This window comes from Oryzias latipes, chromosome 17 (assembly GCF_053564925.1).
Source record: "Oryzias latipes strain Hd-rR chromosome 17, Olatipes_Hd-rR_3.1".
Lineage (NCBI taxonomy): Eukaryota > Metazoa > Chordata > Actinopteri > Beloniformes > Adrianichthyidae > Oryzias > Oryzias latipes.
This window is the reverse complement of record NC_136253.1, coordinates 9,178,389-9,192,732: the sequence shown is the minus strand read 5'-3', so window position 1 is coordinate 9,192,732 and position 14,344 is coordinate 9,178,389. Positions and strand designations below refer to the sequence as shown.

General features: G+C 41.5%; 1 protein-coding gene across 1 annotated transcript; it reads right to left on the bottom strand.

Moving 5' to 3' along the window:
* Window positions 1–618: 618 nt before the first annotated feature.
* Window positions 619–8,019, bottom strand: LOC101165839 (Krueppel-like factor 6). Its single transcript, XM_023965039.2, has 4 exons — window positions 7,666–8,019; window positions 5,606–6,176; window positions 4,782–4,905; window positions 619–3,253 (listed from the first exon to the last, which is right to left on the bottom strand). The coding sequence occupies exons 1-4, from the start codon at window positions 7,765–7,767 to the stop codon at window positions 3,202–3,204; spliced, it is 849 nt and encodes a 282-aa protein (XP_023820807.1). The 5' UTR covers window positions 7,768–8,019; the 3' UTR covers window positions 619–3,201.
* Window positions 8,020–14,344: the final 6,325 nt, after the last annotated feature.

Sequence of the window (14,344 nt, the reverse complement as noted above, 5' to 3'; positions counted from 1 at the left end):
CATCCAAGAACTTTAGCAGCTACACATCCAAGAACTTTAGCAGCTGCACATCTCAAAAAGAGTCAGAGGATTAATCACTACACTAACAAAAATAACCAACATTTCCTACATGTCGCAAATATTTACAAAGGCTCAAATTATTTAAATGTTTCCAGTTGAACCTTTAACCCTGGCTTGCTTTGAGCAAAAAGTGGTTAAAAATGCCCAACTATGTTGTTAGTTGAAACACAATGATGCCTCTTGGGCGACAGTTTCTAACATCATCCCATTAAAGTCGGTCCTGTACCAAACAAGCTTCCCCTGGTGAAAATGGTCCCCAAAGAAGCACTACTGACGCCATTGTTATAAGTTGCCCATTTATAGATGAACACAAAAGGGCAAGTCATGCTTTACTTCCTTCCATTTAGTTTGAACTTCAATGTATGGATTTTTAATCAAAGAGCCGTGGATGACTGTCATCCAACAATCAGACGCTAAGTTTTGCAACTGCAGGAAGGAGTTCACTTTTACGACTTTTGAATCACTAAATTTCTTGGAACTAATTATCCCCCCAATAAATATACACCAACTTTATAGTAATGATGAGTACAAAAGCAAAGAAATACAGAAAAACACAAGTAGAACCAATAAAGTCTTTTTATCCATTTTTCAATAAAAAATACATTCATACAGAAACTATTTTACAAAAAAATTTTAAATGAAAAAATCTCGTTATGCCAATAAACAAACAAAAATAGAGCCTCATATTTTCTGTGTTCATCCAATAAAGATTCTCTGGCTTAAAGATAGGGCATCTTCACAGGTTTCTAAAAATTCAAAAGAAATTACATAACTTACATGGCAAATTTAAAAACACACAAATGCAGAACTGGTCGGGGGGGGAAGAAACAAACAACTAAAAAAATTGAATTGGCGGGCACCAAAATGCAAGGATGTGACAATTCGAGTGTCCAGAAGCATTCATGTCTGAAAAGATTGTTGGTTTCCTCAAAGATGATAGGCCACAGGTGTAGTTACAGTTGAGAAAAAATGTACATTTGTTCCACCTTGCAATGGTTTTATTTAAAAAAAAATAAAAAGACAATGGAGCCGTCTATTTTACAATGTCTTCAAATTTTTCTCCTTTTAGGAACATCACGTCGCACTTGTTTGTCCTTTTTTTGGTCCCGTGTCCATTTAAAATAGAAGCTTCCTTAAAAAAATTAGTTTACAAGTCGACACAACTTGGCATCGAGGACATTTTCAGTGTAAAAAGACGCCAAACAGCCTTCTACAACAGGTTGACCTGAACAGGTCCAGGGATGTTGACATCCTATCAAAGTTCCTCTAAGTAGAAGTAACTGAAAAGGAGGGAAAATGACTCAAGTGGATTCCTGTAATGTGAGTTAAAACATGCACATAGTGACAATGGGTTGATCTTTAGCTAGCGGGACAGAAACCCAGGGACCCACAGCTCTGCTGAACTGGTTGGACTGGTCTTGGTACCGTTAGTTAAGATAAGGGTTGTTTGAAGGAGGAAAGGTACTGACTGACTCTGAGAGCGGGACGAAACCAAATACCTGACAGAAACCGCCGTCTTCTTTCCTCCCAACATAAACTCTTATGACCCATCGACTGACCTAACCGGTTATGACGCAAACCTTTCCTATGCTGCAAGTTTGTAGTTGCCACTGCCTCGGCAACTGACACTTTATGAGAACACACTTCCAAGGTTTTGTACCATTTTACAGCAAGCAACAGCTTCTCTACAATACAGCTGCTCTACCTGATACTACACAGTAGTAAAGCATTTTAAACTTGAGTTGCTTTTTTTTCCTAATAATTCCATGATTCTGTATCAGATCTGGATTATTATGGAGTATAAAAACCAAGGATGCCGTATTGGACAAAGAGCATACAGTGGTGTAAAAGTGGAGAGTTCGTCTATCGCACTACTCTCTCAATGGGGTGAGAAAACTATAGAAAAAAGGGAGCAACTGTTTAGATCAGAGCCTTTATAAAGCTATTTAGTAACAACTGTAACGGTCCTGTGTGTGAGGGAGTGATCTGTTTGACGAGACAAGGCCACTTACATAAGGCATCAGTAAAGTCGACAGTGCATTTACAGATGGAACCAAAGAAGGAAGCAAAATGTGCAGATAGAGACAGTAGCTAAAAAATAGTGGTATCCCCAACGCTTCAAGAAAATCTGACCAACAAGAAGACGGCCTTATCTGTGTTGTACAAGACTATGATACTGAGTATAATGAGGGTAGCTGTTACTGAATGGAAATCTGTTGTCCTTTCAGCAGACAAGTGAGCAACACATCCCCAGACACCATGCAATTTGTGTTATAGTGGTGCTACTTGTTTGTGTGGGTTTTCTTTACTTTTAACATGGAAGGCTTGCATAATGGGAATCAAAATGCGCTGTATAATGAATATGTTTTGAGACAGGCTATGCAATACATTGCACATATAGTAGCTGCACTAAAACGAAACAACCTCCCATTTTTGGATAGGGAGCTGTAGTTCCACCTCCACACAGACCGGGTGCAGCTTTTTACCCAAGCCAACCCCACCTCCCCTCCTACTCCCCGCCATTGTGAACTGACTTAACTGACACAAGCAGAACCTTTTACTTGCATTCATTCCTGGTGAGACGACACATATCCCCCTCCCCTCAAAATAAAAAAGAAAATGGAAAACATCCCATCATCCATGTCATTCACTCACAGTTCCACAATGCAAGCCTCATCCAAGCCCTAAAGCCAGCACAGGTATCCAGTCTCAGGCACTCACAGTTTCACGCACACAGGCAAACACACTGTCAGCAGAGGAATGGTGCCCCCAACCTTGGAGACCCCAAAATCCTCCAGGAAAAAGAAATGTAAAAAGCATTGAACACCATACAGAAGAGTCTCTTTCCATCTTCTCCAGCCAAGATTTTTCCCATTTTCCTCCCCTCCCCACCCTCCGAAGTCTCTCTTTGCCCTCCTGCTTCTTTTGAAAAAGCCTTTTCCAGAGCAATCTCCACAGCGAGGTGTTGGAGGCACTAAGTATGGTGCAAATAAAAGCCTGCCTTGCTTCATCTTTTTCCACTGACTGGAACATGGCGGTGCCCCTGTTAACTCTACCAGGACAGACTGGCCTCGCTGAACCCCGACAGGTCAGGACGGTCAACCAGAATCAGCCCTCCGAGCTGTCAAAGTGGAGGCCACCTTAGATGTGCCTCTTCATGTGCAGCGCCAGGTGGTCGGACCGGGAGAAACACCTGAGAAGAAACCACAGGGAAAAAAGAAATCCATCAGTCTAAGGAAGTACTTCTAAAGAAGTCCTTTTCCAATGTTTTGTAGCTACGTTAGCATCTTTGGCCCAAACCAATAGTGCTAACAAGCATATTTATGCTAAGAACTAAAAAACAAACAAATACAACACCAGATTTGATCAAATCAGTACTAAGTGGCAGAAAGTTGAATAGTAAACCATAAATGACAAAAAAGAGAGGGTGCAAGTGTGGCCTTGTTTCCTTGTTAGCTTCTAATAGCTAATATAGCTAGTATATATAGCTAATATAGCTAGGTGCTATAATATTAAAAATGAGTGGTAAGTTAACCCTTTAACGTTGGAGATGTCGCTGGCAAAACCTAAATAGCACATGCTCTTTGACATACCATGAGTCTTCAACCATAAACGCAATTAAATCTGCTAAAATGACATTTATTGCGTAAACGGTTGAAAAGCTACGACGAGTCAAAGAACGTCAACACTGCAGCCAAAGCTCTGGTGTTAACGCGTTGGGCTTTAGTTCTTCCATTTAAAACATTTCTTACCCATACAAGTATGAAACTACAACAAAATATTTAAATATCAACTAAAAAAAATGTAAAGTAATACTCTAGTGAGGTTTTTCTGTTTGTAATTATTTATTTGGCGTATTCCTTCATTGCAGCTATTTAACTGTATTTTGTACTGTACTTTTTTTTAATAGTTTGGCCAGGGGTGCCTTTCACACACAGGTGTGACTTACATGTGACTTAAGAAAAATAAATAAAGAAGCTTATGTGTTTGTTATTTTCGCAATAACAACCATTAGAGAGCACTATAGGTCTGTGTTTTAGTATTTGCTACTATAAGAAACGCACAAGAAGCAGCGCCTGCCTGGCGGAGTATAAAAGCGACACAGATGCGGAAGAATTCAATGGATTTCGTGATTTATAGTGATATAAAGAGTTTATTCGACTTGTTAACATATTTTTATGCTATGGCTATCTGAATAATTGTTCATGTGTTGTGCTGATATACTAGATACTAATGTAATTCCTCCTGTTTCATGAAGCTAAATATTGTTACGGTAGTGAAGTGTGCATATACCATTATTACATTTATTATTGTTGTCTATTCCATTATTATGATTTTGCTTTTAAGATGAAATGTGCGTTCTTAATGCTGTATTTTGTTACATACAATTTTCCCAAAAGTGCCGATCGTACTTCAGTAAGACTTACCGGTATATATGATTTTTTTTGTCTTCTTTGTTATTCATTTTTTTAGCTGCTGCGACTTATATTCGGAAGCGAAAAATCCGGAAATTTCTTTTCTCCTTTCACTGTTGATGTAGCTATGTGTTTTTGAGTTAGCTTCGTTGATTTTATCCAGTTACTGAACATTTCACCATTTTGACAAAAATGTCCCATCTTTCCCATTGAAGAAAAACAAAAAAAAAACCACTGCTTCTTTGTAGTAGTACTGTGACTAAATGCATATGGTGAAGTGGTTTGGGGACTTTCCAATGCTCCTACCTGTCACAGTGGCTGCATTTAAATGGCTTTGCTCCAGTGTGCTTCCTGAAGTGCCGGGTGAGTTCATCGCTCCGTGCGAAGCGCCAGTCACAGCCCTCCCATGAACACCTGTAAGGCTTTTCCCCTAAAAGCAGAAAAACAAACAAAACAAGAAAGGTAAATTCTCAGAGTTCACACCCAACCAATCCTTGTATCTCAAACTTTATGTGACATTTATGCTAAGTTTTTAGGAATCAAACATGACCCAGTATCTACAGAAGGTGATGTAATGGTGACTTGAAGCTGGCTGTGTGCCTGGAGTGAGTTGAAAGAAAAAATAACGTATAATTCTCAGCGATAAAAAAGAGAAAAGACACACTCGGAACTTAATAAGAGAGGCTATTTATGAAGAACGAATCAGACTTCCTTTCCCAAACAGCCAAGCGGAGGTCAGAGGTGGCGGGGGAAACTTCTCCCATTGGAGCCCCTTCCAGTAAAACCCACTAAATGTCTGTTTCCCATCGTCTCTTTTCCTTTTTTTTCTTCGTTTTCTCATTTAAACCCAAAGCGGTTTCAGAGTGGTTTCCCATGTTGAAACATGAGAACCGCTGTTTTGTTTTCAGGATCCCCGTCCTTTGGGTGCTGCTTAGGCCACAGGGGAACAGGCCTCCCCGTCCCGCCTCCTCCTCCTCCCTCCCTCCCCCTGTGCACCAAGTCACGTTCCACTGTGTGAATTAGGTCACCGTTGTGGGCATTCCTCTGCCAAACTATTCAAAGTATTCTGCACATTTGAAACCCTTTCAGCAGCAGCATGTCCTGCACGTGAAGGGGCCACGCGTGTTTACCTGTGTGTGTGCGCTGGTGTGCTTTCAGGTGCGAGCTCTTGGTATACACCTTCCTGCAGCCGTTGAAGTGACACCTGTGCACCCGCCTCTTCCCATCAGGAGATGCCTCCCCGCTGGTCAGCCCAGATCTTTCCACTACACCAGTTCTTATTTTCCCAGGTGAGTGCAGCACAGTCTGTATCCCACTCCACACCTGGGTTACTCCCGAGCCCTCCTTGCCAAGCTCGGGCGAGGAAGGCGGCGTGCTGATGATGGCGGAGCCCAGGTCTTCGCCGCTGTCGGCCAGAATGTCAGTCAAAGAGCCGGGGGCGAAGTCGAGGGTGGGGGAGAGCTCCTCCGAGCTGTCCGAGGCCTCGCTGCTGGCGTCGGAGTTAAAGCCACCGGCATCAAGGTGCTGGTCCTGATTGTCTTCCTCCTCCTTGATGTGGGGGATCTTTGGGTCGGACTTGGTGGAATTGTCTCCGCAGGCGAGCATCAACTTGCTCCACAGGTCCTCCTGGTTCTCAAACTTCAGGTCTGAGGCCGAGACGTAGGGCTCGCTCTGGAGGTATCGTTCCAGCTCCAGGCATGTCTGTGGAGAGGAGTAGACAGCAGAAATTTAGAGATGCACCAAAACATTCCCAAAATCACCAAAGCGGCAGTCTAGTTTTATTGTACAGGAAGCTCCAGCGTGGTGCACATAATCGCTGCAGCAGCAGCAGCAGGAGGAGAAGGAGGATTTGCAGTGGACCTGCTCCTCTCCGGCCTTCACCACTGAGGCAACACACAATGTCCTATGCAGAGAATAGTGGAGTGCACTCTAAGGGTCCCCTCTGAGGCCACATCAGCAAGGATTAGAGGACCACATGTCCTCCTGGGAGCATGCAAGAACAAGGTGCTCTCACACGCAAGCACATGCACTCCACGACACGAGTGTGTGTGTGTGTGTGTGTGTGTGGGGGGGGGGTCAGTCATGAAATCTGCATGTGCTACAGCGATCCCTCTCCGTGTTAGGGAAGTGCTTGTAGATCTTTTAAAACCTTCAATAATTCAGGGTAATGTGGATTTAATAATGCATTTGGAGAGACATGGCTAGAAATAACATGGCACACCAGGGGCTGTGAGGAGGAGGAGAATAAAGAAGGGGGGGGGGGGTCCTGGGTCGCAGGGTATCCATAGAATGTCCTGGTCCTGTGGATGGTTGGCCTGTTCAGTAAGAGGGAAAATGAGGTGAAGGAGCACTGCTGGGGGGCTGGTGGGGGGGGCAGACATTCAAGATTTGTGCTAAAAAAAAACAACCAACAACAATATTAATAACAATAGTGCCATTCTTTCAGGATTGTAACATCCTTAATCAGATGGAGAGTTTTAGGGGGAGGGGGGGGGGCAAAATAAGACTACAGTGGGAGGGAGTTTGGCAGGAATGCATGTCTTTTGCAATGCATCTCGTCAGCAGAGCTGGATGAATCCCAGGCGAGCTTCAAATGCCTGGAGGGGGGGGGGGACTTGGACCCGAGCCCGCGAGGATCTGTTCACGCACAAACACGCGCACAGACAGACAGACACAGACTCTTCTTCTTTTAAATCTGAGACCTCCAGACTCGAACTCCGCGGAGCCACAGTGAAGCAGAAAAGCGTCTGTCTGTCATTGATTCTGTCTGTCAGACTGTCATTCCGCTCTCCGCGTGCGTGTTTGTGACAGAGGAGGAAGAAGAGGAGGAAGAAGAGGAGGAGCGCAGCCTACAAATCCTCAGCGGGCTCTCACTTTTTATCACAAAGCGACGGTTTCACCACATAAAGTTCATTTTCACTAAAACTACACAAGAAGCTGTTTTTGTGAGAAAATAAATATTATTTTTGTTTCATTTTGGCGCTCAATTCTTTCTGTTTATTTTTTCACGTCACTAAAAAACTTTGATCCATGAAATTGTGAAAAAAAGAAGAAAAACTGCTCAAAATAAAATAAACAAGCCCATGCTGCTCGGATAGAATAGATAACTTTGACAAGCGCGCGTTCACGCTGAGCTGTCAACACGGATGTCCGCCCATCCATCCATCCACGCTCACTCTTTCAGTTTTACCTGCTGCCAGTACTCCTCCAGAGACGGCAGAGCGGAGAAGTATCCCGTGTCGTGCACGATCTGGAGCTCCTGGAAGATGCTGCACATCGGGATGACATCCATATCCCCGCTGACGTTCCGAGTTCACGCAGATTCGGGTTCGCAAAAGGAAGAAACAGCTGCGTGAGGAGAGGCGCGCGGCGTTCTGCTGTCTGCGCATGTATGTTGAAGGCTCTAGAATCGTGCACTTCCAGCGGAGGTTGTGAGCGCGTGACGAACCGCGAGCTCGAGCCGAACTCAGTGAAGTCCGTCCGCGCGGCTGTAAACTTCCTCCCCGATTCAAAATCACAGACAGACCCACCCCCATGTGATCGCGTTACGTTTCGGCACGTCGACCAATCAGTTCATGGCGGTCTATGGTCCGCCCATCACACCCCTTTTGCCCAATCACGTGAAAGGACCCGCCTTCTCCGTGCATTGTGATTGGTTAACACATTCAGAGGTGGTCCGGCTTCTATTCGTTAGAAATCTGGACTATTTTTAGTCCTCTATATAAGACAGAGCGCCGTGTACAGAACAGGGAAGTGGAGTTTTCTAGCGGAGCAATACTGCATGAGTCTCCGAATAGAAACACGAGCCTCTTATTTCTTACCTCACACAAACTTTCTTCACTCAGCTGTTTTTTTTATTTTTATTTTAATCTGCTCAGGGGAATAACTCGGAGATAAGCACAGTTGAGAAGGGTACTTTAGAGAAGTATCGCATGTTGTTTGAAAATAAAGAATATACTTCAAAATGTAGTTTTTTACTGTCATCTTACTCAGAGTCCTAAAAATCAGGTTTGCTTAGTCATTGGACTGTTATCCTCAATCTCATTGTACAACGGACAATGACAATAAAGTAAAGCTAATCTAATCTAATTTACAAAACATGAAGAGATCATATCTTGATGGAAGGTTTTTAGTTCAACTAAATATTGTACATTTCCATTTAGTTCCTCTGTAGTTAAAGTAACAACGTCCATAAGGTTCAAATAAAGTTTATTTGTTTTTTAGAGAAACATAAGGAAAAAGAGATTGTAATAGTGAGAAACAAATCAAATTAGTACTGAGTGATGATGCAGACATTGGTTGTGTCTGTCATGAAAAGACTGGTATTGCTTAGATTTAGTCTTCATGATGACTAAATCTAAGCAATACCATGTGATGTCATATTTGCCGTTTGGTGTCTGAATTACTTTTAAAATCAAGGGCATTAAATAACCGAAATGGTTATCCCTTGTGCTATCCTATGGGGTCCAGATGACCCGATCCTCACATTGACGTTTTCTCCCTACGATGACAAAGGTGGATAAAGGTGGAAAGATGTCATGTAATCCATGGACACCAGTGAAGATCACAAATCATTGAAGAAAAAAGGTTCAGAGCACTGTCTAGTGCAGGGGTCGGGAACCTTTCTGGCCAAGAGAGCCATAAACGCCACATATTTTTAAATGTAATTTCGAAAGAGCCATACATTTATGTAGTGTCCCTTTCCCACACTGAGGCACGGAGACTTAACCTCTTTTAAGGTTCTTTATTCTGGTTACTGTAGACCGCAACAAACGCCAAACCATTTATTCAGCAACTCCTGAATCTCTCCCGCCGAGGCGAGAGCGCTTCTCCCAACTTTATATTCCCCTGCTCCCGCTCCAGCCCTCCCATTTCCCTTATTCGGTCCATAGCTGAACCCCATTGGTCCAGATTACCTAACAACAGGCTGAGCGACAGAACTGAGGGCCAATCAGATCTCTGCTTGATGCGTTCAATGAACTCCAGAACTTTTAACGCGGCCCAACAGCCAAGTTAAACTCAGTCCGCGACAATATGTTTAAAACTAAATATACAAGTGAATGTGTGCATTTTACGGAATTTCAACATTTTTAAAGTACAGTAAGTCTGTGGGTTCTTTTTAATAACATTGTTATGCTGTTGCTAATAAATGATGAGTATTTCTCGTGGTAGTTTTGCTGATTGTCTAGTCTGGGTGATACGTGGTGAGTTTCTGCTTCATGCAGGCGTTGAGACTTTAAACGTGATCTTAGGTTGGTCTGAATGTTCCGTAGATGTGAGACAGATTACTCACATGCAGACCTGGAGTCAAACATACACTCACAGGCTGCAGTGAGTGACGGGCAGCGGGTTTTACGTTTTTACAATCCCTGTGCGATTCACCTGTTGCCTGTCCCCACATCCCCCACCCCCTGCTTTTATTCCTCACACATCCCGTCCCGGCAACTGCGCGTTCTTTCTCAGAGACGGGAGCGCGCAGTTTTATGCACAGCAATTCACAGGTTTCTAGTTGGTACAAACTCTGTGAAATAATAGATAATAGTAAACTGATCATGCTGGCGCTGATTTTTCTCTCCAAGCACCGATACTACTCCGCGCCTCTGGCATTGCATCGCGCCCGGGAAGGACTGGTCTAATGAAAAAAAAAAAAGTATAATTAAAGATTTGTCTGCGAGCCACATGTGACCATCAAAAGAGCCACATATGGCTCGCGAGCCATAGGTTCCCGACCCCTGGTCTAGTGGGTCTAGATGACCCAACTCCCAATGGTAAAGTGCCTATGATAGCACAAGGGTTATATGTGTTACGCCATTGTTACATTCAATTCATAGATATCTTTTCTTAAGGACCAATTTAGATCAGAATTAAGTTTTTTGATGTTTTTAATATATTTTTGAGGCATTTTTCTGATGACGGAGGACATTAAACAAAAGCAAAAAGTCTCAGATAAGACCGTAAGACAGATTTAGTAACTGTATTCACAGTTAATAATTCAAAAACCTGTTTTTACGCCAACTCTTAACCTGCTACACTGCTATACGTTGGTTGCGATAATGTTTTCCTCATCTGAGCTGGCATCTGGCTTAAAACTGTACGGCTGAGTAGGTCCGATATTGCTCACCATTTTTTTTGCTCTGGTATTTGTTGGGTTGTCGGTGTAATGGGCTGTAAGTCAGGGGAAGAAAGTGTATACAGAAAGCTCTCAGCAACAGAGAGGGGAAGGGGGGGCTGGGTTGCTTTTGCCAATGGTCCCATAACTCAGAGGCAAATTTCTGATGAACTCCTGGTACTCTGCAGAAAATATGTCCTAGAAAACAACATTTTTTGTTAATTTGGCTAGAAATGGCATAATTATAACTAATAGACCACTGGCAATGCCTATTACAATCAACCAAAGGATGATCATAGTGGGACTTAAACTGATGTTAAAGAATTACCCCCGATACACAAAATTATTTAAATATAATTACTTTATATAATCTGTATTCTCAATACTGTTTAAAACATGGTTGTAACACTGAGTGCTGGACTACACAACTCTAAGAACAAGCTAATAAACACTTCATAAATACGATCATTTTACATTTACTTTGGTTAGTCTGCATGCCTATGTGCATTCGCTGTGTCCTCATCCCTTCATCACTTCATCGCTCTGTTTGCTGGAGAGCTTGCCTCTGCAAAACTCTGTTGTGACCAGAAAACGACAGAGCTCAGTCGCTTGTTTCCTCCTGAAGAGGGCAAAAATAAAGATGTAAGAAAAAAAGAGAGGGCCACCCCTGCAGAGTGTTGAGTTTCTAATAAAAGACTGCAATTTTTCTCTCTCACTTCTAGAATGACATGTTATAAATACTCGCTGGCAGTATTCCAGAAATATACACCCCCCCCCCCTTAAAATGTAAATTATCATTGCTAGGATAAGAGCTTTCCCACTAAGATCAAAGACACATAAATATTAATCAGAGCTAATAGAACTAAATTTTGCTATATGATGAGATTTATGGGATGTGTGTTATTCTTAATAGTCTATTAGACTCTTGCCATTAAAATCTCATTTGTGTGAAGTCTGATGGAGGTCATTTTATTACATGTTTCAAGTACATAGAAAAAACGAGTTTTTATTTGCAAATGAAAGATATTTCATAGAACTATTTTACAAAACTGACATTCAATTTATTTTGATCAATTAGACACATGCAGATGCATTGAATTTAACTGTGTTTTCATCTATTTCTATCAAGCTAAATCATCCAAATTATTATTGTTTTAGCAAAGATTGTTTGATAAAGTTTGTATTGAGGTCTCTAGTATCTGTTTTGAAGGAATATTTCATCTCATTCCAAGGTATGAACCTATTAATAGCTCAGCAGCACTGAACACGCCAGTGAAACTGCCTGTCCAGTTGCATAAGATGTGGGATAAAGTTGAGGTAGAGTGCAACAACGGCGTCATTGATGAGAAAAAGGCAGGCGATGTGACAAACAACATATTTGGAACAGAGCGCCATTGTCTGACCCATCGGGCCGCTCCAGCGCCTCCACAGTGGAGTCTCTTGTTAAGACTGCAACAGTTGGCACATTTGGAGCCATCAGCAGTGTCTCATTCTGTTATGAGTTCTGCACCAGTGTGCACTACTTTATGTGGCCTAAAATTAGAAAATTGCTAAAAAAAAATTTTTTTTACGACCCTCCATTGTGTTCTACATTTAAGGGTTACCGGATTTCTGCAGATTTGAAATAATGTTAAAAACAGTAAAACACTTTTTGGATGATATTTTCTACGTCACAAATACGATATTTTTCAAATTTCATCTTTTTCTTTTGCTCCTGATTCCCAATGATTTGATTATTTATGTTTATTATACAATAATCCATTGAGACAACTATTGTTGTAATATTGGGCTATTTAAATAAAATTGAATTATTTTAAGCTTTATTTTCTTTTTTTCTGTCCTCTATGATCAGAAAACTGCCACAAGGACATATTAAAAACACCAAAAACCCTATTTTCATCAGAGTAGGTCTTTATTCTGTGATCTATTCTCAATCGTGTTGTTTTCAATCAGAACAGTTATGAGTCATAAACACTGCTATTATCAGTGGAGTTCTGAAGAAATGTTAAGGAAATGTGTTCAATTTCTGAACAGGTTTGCTTCCCATGTATACACAGCGTGCCTAAACGTATTCTATGATCACATTTTCCATCCGCTTGAATGTCACATGTATAATTTAGCCTGAAAGGAAGTGAAACAGGATGGAAAAATGAAAATCAAACGGTCAATAGCCAGGAACTAAAACCTTTAAGACAATGACAGATTATAGGAAATGCTGGTCTCATTTATTGACCAAAAGCACAAACAGCATTATAATCACATACGATGACACGTGCGCATGTTTTTTAACCTTTACATATAAAACTTGCATGCACAGAGGCGGACTTACCATTAGGCAAAGGTAGGCCATCGCCTGAACCCCCAACTCTGTAGGGGACCTGAGCTAAACACTAATAACAGTGTCTAAAATCAAATTTGTGTCCATTATTATTTAACTCTGTCATAAAAAACACCCCGAATCACTGAACTGGCATTAGACTGGTAATGTAGAGGTATTTGTTCCTCCCCAGTCCTTCTGCAGCAATGGTATATTACAGTCAACAGCAAGTCCAAAGGCTCACAAGTTAGCAGGCAGAGGCAGCGTTGCCGGATTCTGCAGTTTCCACGACTCCATCTGGCAACACTGGCAGGGATTAAATACTGATTCAAAGCACTTTTAAAAAAAAAAAGTGGTCAAATGAAGCAGAGTAATCGAGGAAAACGAGGAAAAGCCAAAGAGAAAGTAAGACATTTGTTGCCATACTTCCAAAAGTGCAAAAACAAGAACAGAAAAACAATGCATATAATATAAAATACATTTCTTTAACATTTTATTGTGATTTGAGTTTTTTAGTTTTGGTCAAAATATTTGGACTGCTGACATTGACGTTGTCTAAAAGTGTACCAGTAAGGAAGTTATTTGACGTTTTACCCTATAGGTAAGGAGTTTTAGAAAAAGAATTAACTGCTGCAGAGGGCCCCATGTTGTTGTTCGCCCGGAGTCCACCACTGTGCATGCATTTGACTCCTTAAGATTTTGAAAAGCTAATTTGTACACAGTTTAGTCACAACGTTAACAGCTTAACTCTGAGCAGGTTTCTCTAAAAATTAGGAAGTTAGCTTTCTCAGTTCTGATACAACATTTAAGACAATCAAACTTTGCCCCTCTTGTTGTTGAAATGACGCAGTAAAAAAAAAAGAAATTGTGCTGCATTTAATCTTGCTTTGATATTAAAGATGTTACGTTAGTTTTTGCAGAACGCTGAGGTGAGATTGGCCAGCTATGAACCCAAACCGCAACATATTTTAACGGAGCACTGAATCTGAATCTGACAGTGCAGGTTAGAGAAAGGTGGCCTGTCTTGTTTTCCCTGTTTGTCCAGCACAGGGTCACAGGGGCTTCTGGAACCTCATCTGTTTTTATTAACGCAAAAAAAGGTTAATATCAAATGTAATCAATAAAAAAGTCTGCTAGTTCCTTTTAACTTTCTGAAAAAAAGTCACAAAAATTTAGATGCAAGAATTAGGAGTTCCAAACTATTTATCTTGAGAGACTTTGTGTAGTTTTCAGCCACGAATGCCTCAAACTCTCTAATTCTTCATAATCAACAAATAAAACTCCACTTTCACGTCTGGATTTTTTTTTTAATGGCCGCTTTTTTCTGCATCTGACTCTTTCTTGCACTGAAGTTAAAATGTTCTCCTAAAACGAAGTCATCCTGGTTGATGGGAACATTTTAGACAAAGCAAAACTCCTTGGATTCAAGGAGTTGTCCTTGAA

Bases quoted from the DNA above. Each gene is read 5' to 3' on its own strand.
- LOC101165839 (XM_023965039.2), bottom strand. From the start codon at position 7,767: ATGGATGTCATCCCGATGTGCAGCATCTTCCAGGAGCTCCAGATCGTG. The intron at 6,177-7,665 runs GTAAAACTGAAA...TCCTCTCCACAG, and splicing joins TGGAGGAGTACTGGCAGCAG to ACATGCCTGGAGCTGGAACG. The intron at 3,254-4,781 runs GTAGGAGCATTG...GTTTCTTCTCAG, and splicing joins AAATGCAGCCACTGTGACAG to GTGTTTCTCCCGGTCCGACC.